The 12748-nt window shown below is 45.9% G+C and overlaps 1 protein-coding gene across 3 annotated transcripts in view; it reads left to right on the forward strand.

Annotated features, from left to right (window-relative positions):
- gwl (serine/threonine-protein kinase greatwall) overlaps positions 1-12748 on the forward strand; it is a 267750-nt gene that overhangs the window by 94228 nt on the left and 160774 nt on the right. For all 3 annotated transcript variants that reach the window (XM_084595827.1, XM_084595828.1, XM_084595826.1), the window contains one exon: positions 10175-10314. In XM_084595827.1, the coding sequence (XP_084451953.1) occupies positions 10175-10314 (140 nt within the window). The remainder of the gene's footprint in view (positions 1-10174; positions 10315-12748) is intronic.

A 12748-nucleotide genomic window follows, 5' to 3' on the forward strand; every position in this document is an offset into this window, starting at 1 on the left:
CAGCATCATCAACATCCTGAGACCTCAGCTTGCTACTCTGGCTACCTCTAGATTTTTTCGTATGGCAAGTTGGACAGTGCCAGGCATTCCTCCATGTTTCCCCTTTGCTTTTGAACGTAGACTCTGCTACTCCAGAGCAAGAACCGAAGTGATAACAATAACCACACTCAACACACGGCACTCCTTCATTTCAGCATTCCTCGTTACAGGACAAACATACGGCATCCTCAGGAGAAGGCATTTCAGTCACTCTGGGTTAGGAAAAATGGTGGCGGTAGCGGCAGTGGGAACAGAGAAATGTTTGAAAACAAACAAGAGCGCACCACTAACCTGCGAAATTCAGTAACCTTTAGTGTGCGGCAAGACGCTGTCACTGCTGTCAAATGAGCCGGTGGTGGTTCAATCCTCTTTTTATCAGGGCTCTGCTGACGTCACTCCGAAGCTTGACACGTAGACACCACCAAAAAAGGCCTTGCACAGCGGAAGCAGCAGAACTGTCCCGCGACGAAAGCGGTTTGTTGTTGGCCTGGCCAGCAGCACCCACGATATGGCCACTTCGATGAAGCAAGCGGGCAAATGTGCCTGCGAAATGCAGTAACCTTTAGTGTGCAGCAAGACTGTCACTGCTGCCAATTGAGCCAGTGGTGGTTCAGTCCTCTTTATATCAAGGCAGGTAGGGGTCCTGTGACGTGGGCTCTGCTGACGTCATTCAGGAAGTGTTTTGGAAATGAGAGGTGAAAAGAAGCAACTCAATGGGATAGTATTGTGCAAAGAAGCTCTGCGACAGCGCCGGCTACTAAGGAATGAGCGAGTTCTACAGTTTCTGTTTATCAGAGGTAATTTTCGCACTTCATCTAAAACGTTAGCTGCGTTAGTGAAACCGTTACAACCCATAGTGACACTGTTAGCTATCTTAGGTCGGTGACAGTTGCTACTTGAAGCAGCTACAATGGGAGATTCAGGAATGTTTTATTGTGCGGTCGTTAATGAGTTTTTTTGTATGATTCTTTAATGAATTTGTTAACACAGGTACAGTGAAAATGCAGCCGTGCTGCAGTTTCGTCAGGTCAGGCCTCTTGTGCATGCACATAAGTTTAGCCACTGCCGTCGTGATCATCACCATCACCATCATCATCATCATCATCATCATCATCATCATCATCATCATCATCATCAGCCTGATTATACCCACTGCAGGGCGAAGGCCTCTCCCATATTTCTCCACTTAACCCGGTCCTGTGCTAGCTGCATCCACTTGACCCCTGCGAACTTCTTAATCTCATCCGCCCACCTAACTTTCTGCCGCCCCCTGCTACGCTTTCCTTCCCTTGGAATCCAGTTTGTTACCCTCAGCGACCATCGGTTATCCTCTCTTCGCACTACATGTCCTGCCCATGTCCATTTCTTCTTCTTAATTTCCACTAGAATGTCGGTAACTTGAGTTATTTCTCTGACCCACTCTGCACGCTTTCTATCTCTTAATGTTACCCCTACCATTTTTCGTTCCATAGCCCTCTGGGTTGTCCTCAACTTAAGTAGAACTCTCTTGGTTAGCCTCCACGTTTCAGCCCCATAGGTGAGTACAGGCAAGATGCAACTGTTGTATACTTTCCTCTTGAGCGATACCGGTAAGCTGCTAGTCATAATCTGCGAGTGCTTGCCAAATGCGCTCCATCCCAATCTTATTCTTCTTGATATTTCCTTTTCATGGTCCGGATCTGCGGTTACTATCTGTCCTAAGTAGACATATTCGCCTACTATTTCCAGTACTTCGCTACCTAATGTAAACTGCTGTTCCTTCCCGAGGCTGTTGAACATTACCTTAGCCTTCTGCATATTGATTTTCAAGCCTACCTTTCTACTTTTTCTGTCTAGGTCATCAATCATTATTTGCAGTTCACCCCCCGAGTTGCTTAGCAAGGCAATGTCATCAGCAAATCGCAGATTACTGAGGTATTCTCCATCTACCCTTATCCCTAACTGCTCCCATTCCAAGTCTCTGAATACTTCCTCTAAACAAGCTGTGAATAGTACTGGGGAGATTGTGTCTCCTTGCCTAACACCTTTCTTTATGGGAATTTTGTTGCTTTCTTTATGTAGAACTATGGTTGCTGTGCAGCCACTATATATATCTTCCAGCACTTTCACGTACGGCTCGTCTACCCCCTGATTTCGCAATGCCTGCATCACCGCCGAGGTTTCAACTGAGTCAAATGCTTTTTCGTAATCAATGAATGCTATGTATAAGGGCTGGTTATATTCCGAGCATTTTTCTATCACCTGATTGATGGTATGGATATGATCGATAGTAGAGTACCGTTTCCGAAACCCTGCTTGATCCTTTGCTTGATTGCAGTCTAAGGTTGTCCTGATTCTATTAGCGATTACCTTAGTAAATACCTTATACGTAACAGAGAGTAAGCTGATTGGTCTGTAATTTTTAAGGTCCTTAGAGTCCCCTTTCTTGTGCATGAGGATAATGTTCGCATTCTTCCATGGTTCCGGTACCGTCGATGACACCAGGCACTGCGTATACAGGGTGGCCAGTTTTTCTAGCACGATATCCCCCCCGTCCTTCAGCAAATCTGTAGTTATCTGATCCTCTCCAGCTGATTTCCCCCTTTTCATAGTTTCTAGTGCTTTCTTGACCGCGTCCTTCGTCACTGGTGGAACGTCTGACTGTTTTTCCCTACCGCCAATCTCATTACGGTCCTGACTACTTTGGCTACTGTAGAGATCTGTATAGAACTCCTCGGCTACTTTGACTATCTTGTCCATATTAGTGATGACGTTGCCCGCCTTGTCCCTTATCGCATACATCTGGTTTTTGCCTATGCCCAATTTATTCTTTACCGCTTTAAGGCTTCCCCCGTTCTTTACAGCATGCTCAATTTTCTCCATGTTATACTTCCTTATATCGGCCACCTTGCGCTTATTGATTAGCTTTGATATCTCGGCCAATTCGATCTGGTCTGTTGGATTGGAAGCTTTCATACTCTGCCGTTTCTTAATCAAATCTTTCGTCTCCTTAGACAGCTTACCGGTATCCTCTCTAACTATCCTACCGGCTACTTCTACCGCGCACTCAGTAATGATATCTCTGAAATTATTGTTCATTGTCTCTAGGGTAATGTCGCCATCCTCAGTTAGAGCTGAATACCTATTCTTTAGCGAGATCCTGAACTCTTCTGCCCTCCCCCTCACCGCTAATTCGTTGATGGGTTTCTTTCTTACTAATCTATTGCGTTCCTTCTGCAAACTCAACTAGTAACTCCCCCCTGCTATTCCTAGAACCAATGCCATAATCACCTACTGCCTTGTCTCCTGCCTGTTTTTTCCCTACCTTGGCATTCAAGTCGCCCATTAGTACAGTATACTGTGTCCTTACTTTTCGCATTGCCGATTCTACATCTTCGTAGAAGCTTTCAACTGCCTGGTCATCATAACTACATGTAGGTGCATAGGCCTGTACAACCTTCAGTTTATACCGCTTATTAAGCCTAATTACGATGCCTGCAACCCTCTCATTAATACTATAGAATTCATCTATATTACCCGCTATATACTTATTGACAAGGAAACCTACCCCTAATTGTCGCCTCTCTGTTAAACCTCGATAACACAGTACATGCCCATCATTCAGTACAGTATATGCCTCATTCGGCCTCCTAACCTCACTAAGCCCTATGACATCCCATTTCATACCCTCTAGTTCCTCTAACAGCACTGCTAAACTAGCTTCACTAGCAAGGGTTCTAGCATTAAACGTTGCTGTCGTGATACTCATGCCCAAACGTGTCATTTTTGTACGTGCCATGTCGAGACTGATGTTTTATTTGAATAAAGTATGCACTTCATGTCGAGTATTATGTGTTGCGGCCTGCCTAGCGTGTGACCGCTTTCACTGATGCGACGCACGCTGAGGCGCATTTTGCTACATTTTTACTAATGCGCCTGAGGTGCTACAAGAGAAGAACCAATACACACGAAATGTATGTGCTCAACAAAATATGTGGAAGCGCTGGGTGAGAGCAGCAAGCGACAGAACTTATAAAAAAATGAGCATCAGCGGTACAACTGCGGTAGTCGCTCCCAACGTGCTCGCTGCCATAACGGACTGGATTGGCTCGTTGCGGCAGGAGGGGCTTGTGCAATTTCGAAGCGAACATCGATGCATTCCAATTGCGGGTAAAAGTTGAGGTTTTTACCGGTCGTACAGATTGGTAATAATTTTTTGAGTGCTAATAATGACGAAATATAGCAGTTTAACACAGTCAAACCCGGAAATATCGAACCCGAATATTTCGAATTTTGGATATATCGAACTCGCGGGATATCCCCTTGAAAATCCCATGTAAAAGTATAGGAGAGCTGCGTTGTATATCGAACTTAATTTCATTGGTCGTTCAATATGTCGAACTCCACACCACGCATTACACGGTGCGCCTTCCCCAAAGGCAATCACATCACCCTCGGCCGTTTACCGCGTGACGTTTTCAAGACGCGCGGAAGGAATGAGAGGGCGCAGTTGCCAACGACTGGTCTAGGGCAGCGCCGCAGCCTTTCCCCAAAGGCCGCGCATATGAGGTGATCATTTGCCGCACACCAGCACGTGACGTATACAAGCAATGTTCGTGAAGGAACGAGAGGGAACCGATGCAGCCATGGTGTTCGTGAGTCGGGAAAAATGCGATAGAGCGAAGTGCGAGGGTGTGCCCACTCTTCTGCCAGGCTTTATCTCTCCCCTTCATCCCTCTCTCCCGGTCTTCGTTCACAGCAGCACGCACTACGCATGCGCAGACAAGCTAGCTAGCTCAGCCCGTGGCAGACGCTTTTCCATTTGTGAACGCTCTGCGCGCGGTGGCTGCGCCATGCGCGTCTCGTGTCATCGTGCTGGACATTTGTGAGGTACGGCGGCTGCGGACGCTAAGCCGCAAATCTTTTGTTTTTTCTTTCTTTTGCGAGAGTTGTCCTTACTTGCCGTGCTGAACGTGCAGCGCAGCGTAAGCTGTGGCAGCTGCGGATGTTAAAAAGTGGCAGATTTATTATTTTTTTTTTTGCGAGAGTTGTTCATTCTTGCATCTATGGCTCTACGAAGCTTCAAACGGCATTTGCAGCTTTTACGCTTTCCAATGATTTTGTGGCAGTGGGCTACGACCGCCTCAAGCGCGGCGCGATAAATCGAACCAGGCTTGTGCAATCAAGCCATTACGTGGGCACTCTGCCAAGTTCGCTCCCTGCCACAGCAGGATCTATGAAAAGTATAGTCAAAAGATAAACACGTCGTGATGTTATCGCTGCGCAGAATCTTGGCACGCTGCCAATAAATGAGCTGTGAATGCGACGGTCGAAATGAAGGGACCTGCCACCAAACCCTATTTTTTACTTTTTTTTCAAATTCTTGGGGCTAAAGTGGGGAGTGAGTTGATTATGCGAGTGGCTTGATTGCGCGACGAACACAGCATCATTTTTCACAATCGCAAGTGGTGTCTCAATATATCGAATTATCGATATATCGAACTATTTCGCGATCCCCTTCTAGTTTGATATATCCGGGCTCGACTGTATACCTTGTTCTACTCTCTGGTGGGTACGGATGCAATTTAGCGGTCTGAGTTTTTACCACTGAAAAAACAAGCCGCTAGTGTTGCCAGCGATTTTTCCGCCCCATTGCTTCTATGGGAGTGTCACCAAACTGATTGTGCTCTACGCTTTTCTTGCTGCTAACATATATGTTTTCTTCTGCTTTTTTATTCCCTGTTTTCCAATAAAAGGTTTAGTAAAAGATAGTGCACTATCCTGTGCACTATCTGCACAGGATAGTGCACCTTATCTGAGTGGCTATAAGTTTTTTTCTGCGCATCGAACTGACAAACGTGGTGGCGGTGTAGCGATTTATGTTTCGGACACAATATCTTGCGATGAATTGCCCAATTTTACGGTTGTAAGCCCAAATTATGAGGCTTTATGTTTGCAAAACAGCAACACCCTTTTCTGTGTTATGTATCGCCCCCCTTCTGCTAATACTAGTGCTTTTTTAGATTTTGTTGACTCTGTTCTCGATTTTGCCTCCACTAATGGCTTAAGGCTGGTTTTAGGTGGTGATATGAACATCAATCTTTCTACTCAAAGCGTTGCAAAAAAAGAACTAGTGAACAGAATAACATCCACTGGTTTTCGGAACGTAATCGTTACCCCTACTCGTGTAACTCCAACGACTTCTACAGTTTTGGATCTGTTCATAACTAATGTTTGTACTCCCGTGGTGGCAGCTGGCACTATAAGCTCTGGCATCAGTGATCATTGTCCCATATTCATGGCTTATTCGCACTCCACTCCTCGAGCAAAGGCACGTGTCCCCATAATTAAATATCAAAGCATCAGTAATTCTAGCTTGGAGTTATTTCGGAACAGAATCCACAACAACGACTGGTCTGCGGTTCTGAAAGAAAGCACGGCAGACAACGCCTACAATACCTTTATGTCTATGTTTCTGAACATTTACACATCTTGTTTTCCTCTAAAAAACCTTAAGCTTCATAGGCGTGCGCGAAAACCGTGGATCCATCCGGAGCACATTCATTTAATTCGTCAAAGGAACAAACTCTACAGTGCATTTTTAAAAACCAAGGACCCAACAGCGTTTGAAGCATTCAAAAAACTTCGCAATAAAATTACGGCCGAACTGAAAAAAGCAAGGGCACACTATTACCAACACCTGTTCAGTGAAGTGTCTATTGGTCGACCAGACCGAACTTGGCAAATTATCAATGACGCGCTTGGAATGTGCCCTAACCGCCCTGATATGCTCGAGATCATAGTTGACGGTGAACCAGTTTCCGGATCTGCATTATCTGACCGCTTTAACGCCCACTTCGCCGCCAGACCAAAGAAAGGCTCATCACTTAGTAAAGTTTCGTGCTGCCTACAGGCAAATTCCACAAAGACCATGTTCTTAAAACCCACAGATGAATCTGAAGTGTTCAACACGTTTCTTTCCCTGAAGAATAGTAAAGCCCTTGACATTGACAGCATCCAGATTAAACCTATCAAACATGTCCTTGATCTCTTATGTCCGTACTTAGTGCATATATTTAATCTTTCGCTAGCATCTGGCACATTTCCTAACGACATGAAACGTGCAAAAGTCTCTGTTATATTCAAAGGAGGAAACCGGAACGATGTAAGCAACTACAGACCAATATCTATAATTCCAATCTTTTCTAAGGGTCTTGAGAAGATTATGCTCACCCGACTAGACGGTTTTTTTACTAAGCACAATTTTTTATCTGACTGTCAGCATGGTTTTCGGAAGGGTAGGTCAACGGAATCTGCTCTTCTGCTGCAAAAAGAAATCATCATTAAAAACATTGAAGCTAATAAGTTAACACTGGGAATTTATATAGACTTCAGTAAAGCCTTTGATTCAATATGTCACACAACCCTCCTTAACAAGTTAGATTATTATGGTGTCCGTGGGCTAACAAATACTCTTCTGCAGTCATACCTAGCCGGCCGATCCCAGTGTGTTCACATTAATGGCTACTATTCCGCTTTCCAACCGATTTCATCTGGTGTCCCACAAGGCAGTATTCTTGGGCCATTTTTATTTAATGTCTACGTTAATGATCTTATGCGTACTGATGATAATGCCGTATTTGTATTATATGCGGATGATTCAAGTTTGTTCTTTAGCTCAACTAATGAAGCCGAATTGTTTGAAATGGCGAATAGGGCGTTGTCAAAGGTACTGAAATGGTCCGAAGTAAACAGCTTAGAAATAAATGGGAAAAAAACAAAAGCAATTTTATTTGCTCCTAAAAACAAACGTCTGGCCTGTAGTCGGGAGCTAAAATTAGGTCTCCGTAAAATAGATATCGTTAAACAGCATAAAATCCTAGGTGTGACATTTTCCAATCAGATGACATGGGACAGTCATGTTGAACAAGTGGCTAAAGAACTTTCGTCTGCTGCAGGTGCCTTATTTAGAACGCGCGACCTCTTTCCTATGTCTGTCAGACTACAAGTGTACCATGCCCTCTTCCGCTCACACCTTAACTACTGCACGCTAGTATGGGGGACGACCACCAAACAAAACATCAGTACACTTCTGCGTCTAGAAAAAAAAGCCATACGTTGCATAAACAAAGTACCATTTTTGCATCCGTCAGCATCATATAATCAATATTCAGTCTCTTTATAGTTACCATCTTCTCCACCCCCTCCATTTTGCTAATGAAAAGTATAAAGAATTTCTAATTACGCTCTCGGGTGCAACATTACGCTGCAATATTTCTAAAACACGTGCACCTGAAAAATGGACAATTCCGCACCACCGAACAAATTACCTTCTGCAGTCATTAAGTTATACAGTGCCAATGTTGCTAAATAAGTTCAATTTATCCACTCTTAGTAACGCTGTACTAACACGCAAAGTTTTACGTTCAATGTTTATAGGCTGACCTGTGTTTTGCTGTTTCCAGTGTAAAATGGTACCGCGTGTAATATACATAGTAGATTGAGTTTTGTGTCCGTCATGTTGTAATTATCGGTTTGTTGTAATATTTTGTGTATGTAAACGCTAGTCTTTATATAACACCCTGATATAACTTATATTTTCACTTCATTCGTCTCATTTGTATGTCTGTGATAAAATATCAGTTTTGTTTGTTTGTTTTTTTTTTCCCAAGTAGCAACTGATCTCTTGTACTCATTTTTTGTACTGCTGTCACTGTTGCCTGCCGCCGGTTTCCAGGCCCCGTCAAGCTGTCCCTACAGCTTTTTGCCTGGGAGACCGTCAACATTGTAAAATGTTGAAAATAAAAGTGACTTGACTTGACTTGACTTGAGTTGTTAAAAGCGCTCGTGTTGTGTCCTTCTACTCCTTGGTCCTGCGCTTCCTTCAAAATGAATAACATTCAACTTGCCCAACTTTCAACCTTACTACATGAAGTGAAATTCTGCTGGATACCAGGTCATGTAAGGATCAGCGGTGATGGACGAGCTGATGTAGTGCCGCAGATGCCCAGAATGCTAAAATAGAAAAAGTAAATGTACCGCATATGGGTGTCATAAAATTTGTACAAAGAAAACAAAGGCAAATGGTAATCATGAAACAAGGAAGTAAACAACGAATTACACCTTGCAAAGCCAATGGTGTTTCATGAGGGCGTTACAGCAGTGGGAGGAGTCGGGAGGGATAGCTATGGGTATCTTTCATTTGTAAGTTTAAGTACGAAGTTGGTCTTTTTATGAATCGAAGTCTGTCATTATTCTCTTTAATAGTTAATTTGTCATGCAGGAAGCTTACGACATCTGTAGTGAACGCAGCAGCCTCCACCAGCAGGTCAGTGGGATCGGAAGCACCAGACGATTGGTACTGCAGATGCAGGTAGCTGGCTGCTCCCTCGTGGTCTCTGTGAGCACCACAGCAGAATGGGTAGTCAGCAATGCCGATTGACACCTATATGCAGGGTCCCCAGACTGTCTGAGACATCACATTCAAGTTTTTCCAAGGATGAACTTCCCCGGGTGGAAGTTAAGCTTTTCATTCACCAGACTGTTGGACACATCCCATTGCAGAGGCAGAATGTTGCGCCCTAAGTTGGCCAGTGCTGCCCACTGATTGTGGGGCCAGCCAAGAACGGGCGCTTAGCAACTGCGGTGTAAGTTACGTGACAGGGCAAAGGAATTCGATAAAAAGGATTCAAGCGCAAAGTGGCAAGTGAACTCCACCCTTCTTTGGAAAAGTGCCAGCTGATGGACCAGTGGAGCAATGCAGAAATGCATTTTTTTCCTTAGAATCCACGTCTCTCAGAACTTTGTCCAAGGAAAAAATGGTCTCAAAGATTTCAGTGGACAGTAGCACTTCCTTGTGGACTGATATTTGACTTGGTTCAGGTGAAAAAAGTACTGCTGCATTTTGTTAGCGTTTGCCTTGTTTTAATGATTCTGGTTGTATGTCTGTCAGAATGTTTTTGCATGCCTCGTGGAGGGAACTGCAGAAATGGAGTTTCTTGTCAAGAGCTCGCACGTTTGATGGCGGTCATGGACAAAGTGCTGCTGTGAAGGACCGTGCTGCTTCTGAGTGCGTTCTCTGGCATGGAAAAGCTCATTTCTGCATCCAGTGTTGGATGCCATAAATAGTCATCTACATGTCCATTTCTGTGCACAGGTGATGGAGTACATGATTGGGGGTGATGTCAAGTCGCTGCTGCACATGTATGGTTTTTTTGAGGAGCCCATGGCCCAGTTCTACGCGGCAGAGGCAGCCCTCGCTCTTGACTACCTCCATCGGAGGGGAATTGTGCACAGGTAAGTTTCTAGCACACAACATACCAGAGGATGAACCACAATGGGTCACCGAGTCTCTCTTCAGAGGGCTTAGATAAACTGAAAACTCAAGAGTGCAGAAAATACCAGCAGCTCAACAGCACGGCTGTCTGGCGCATGATCGTGATGCAGAATAGGATGCAAGAAGAAAAATGTTTCTTCTTGTGTTCTGTGGCTGGGGTCAGTTTCTGTAGCAGGGTCACCCTCATATTGTCACGGTATTGGCGACTGGGGAATTACACGGTCCAAGCTTTAGGTACGTCCTGCGAGTCCGGAGCCGATTCACTTCGTCTTTTTCTCTGAGCGCCAATTCGTCTTTCGCTCCGAGCGCCCCCTGGCGTTCCTCCCTCCTTAAGCGTGACGCACACGGCACACGTGCACACAGGTGGACAAAAGCAAACGTGGAAAAAAAAAAAAAGTTTGCAGATGCCGTTTTTCAGTTACCGCATAAAATACGACTTCATGCGTAGGACATGAACTGTCTCTGGACGAGGAAGCCGACGGCCTCTCTGCTCTGGGCCATCTGGGAGCACCTCATAGTTAACGTCGCTGAGGCGCTGCAAGATTTTATATGGTCCGAAGTAACGGCAAATCAGCTTTTCTGATAGGCCACGGCGTCGAACAGGAGTCCACACCCACACCTGGTCCCCGGTGTTGTAGGAAGCTTGTTTGTGGCGGAGGTTGTACCGGCGTGAATCCTTGTCCTGTTGCTGGGCGATGTGGACGCGTGCTAGTTGGCGTGCTTGCTCAGCATCTTGGGCAAAGAGCTCGGCGTTGGTAGAAAGCTCGGTATCTGTTTCGCAAGGGAGCATTGCGTCTAGCATCATCCGAACCTCCCTGCCGTAAACTAGGCGAAACGGCGTGAAGCGTGTCGTCTCTTGGACTGCAGTATTGTACGCGAATGTCACATATGGTAGGATAGCATCCCAAGTCTTGTGCTGGGCGTCGACATATATCGCCAGCATGTCCGCAATGGTCTTATTAAGCCTTTCTGTCAGCCCGTTGGTCTGCGGATGGTAAGCAGTAGCTTTTCGATGCGCCGTACCGCTGAGATGAAAAACTTCGGCCATCATTTTTGAAGTAAAGGCAGTCCCTCTGTCAGTAATAATACAGGTCGGAGCATCGTGCCGCAGCATGATCTGGCGTACAAGGAAATGGGCTACTTCAGAGGCTGTACCACTAGGTAACGTTTTGGTCTCGGCATATCGAGTCAGATAGTCTGTAGCGATGATTATCCAACGGTTGCCACCGGAGGATCGAGGGAAAGGACCGCGAAGGTCCATGCCGACTTGATCAAACGGTGCTCGTGGTGGTATTATGGGCACGAGGAGGCCTGCAGGCTTTGATTGCGGAACCTTCCGACGCTGACATTGCCGACATCTGTTGACATAGCGCTTAACAACAGTGGCAAGGTTGGGCCAGTAGAATGTCTTTCGTGTCCTAGCAAGTGTGCGAGTATAGCCCAAGGGGCCAGAAGTTGGTTCATCGTGGCACGCGGAAAGGATTTCCTCTCGCAGAGCTGCGGATACCACGAGGAGGTAGGTTCTTGACTCGGATCTAGAGCTATGCTTATAGAGTACACCACTTCGCAGGCAGAAAGTTGAGAGGCTCCGAGAAAAGCACTTAGGTATTGTGGCTGGCTGACCTTCTAAATAATCGATCAGGGCTCATAACTCTGGATCAGCACGCTGCTGATGAGACATATCTGAAGCATCAACACCTCCGAGAAAACTGCCAGAGTCACCCGTGTGTGGTGAAGCGAGCTCCACGGGCGCACGAGAGAGCGCGTCAGCATCTTCATGCTTATGTCCGGACTTAAAGACTATAGTGAGGTCAAACTCCTGTAGGCGAAGGCTCCATCGCACCAGGCGGCCACATGGGTCACGCAGGTTGGCCAGCCAACACAAGGAATGGTGGTCAGTGACTACTTTAAATGGGCGACCATAAAGGTAGGGGCGAAATTTTGCAGCAACCCAAATAATGGCGAGGCATTCCTTCTCAGTAGTTGAATAGTTCATCTCGGCGCGGGATAAAGTACGGCTGGTAGGCGACCACTCGTTCCACACCCTCTTGACGTTGCACGAGAACTGCCCCAAGGCCAATGTTACTGGCGTCAGTGTGGATTTCTGTCTCACCGTGCTCATCGAAATGGGCTAGAACAAGCGGCGATTGGAGACGGAGACGCAACTCGGTAAAAGCAGCTTCTTGCTCGTGACTCCAAACAAAAAGGGTGTCTCCCCAGGTGAGCTGAGCCAGCGATTCAGCAAGATCAGCGAAGTTATCGATAAAACGCCGGTAAATCCGGTAAAAGTTATCGGTAAAACGCACAAGCCGAGAAATCTGTGAACAGCTTTCTTGTCACGTGGAATCGGAAATTCCGCAACAGCAGTAAGCTTGTTAGGGTCGGGCTTCACGC

The sequence above is a fragment of the Amblyomma maculatum genome, chromosome 2 (genome assembly GCF_055883805.1).
Source record: "Amblyomma maculatum isolate TAMU_Amacu chromosome 2, ASM5588380v1, whole genome shotgun sequence".
NCBI lineage: Eukaryota > Metazoa > Arthropoda > Arachnida > Ixodida > Ixodidae > Amblyomma > Amblyomma maculatum.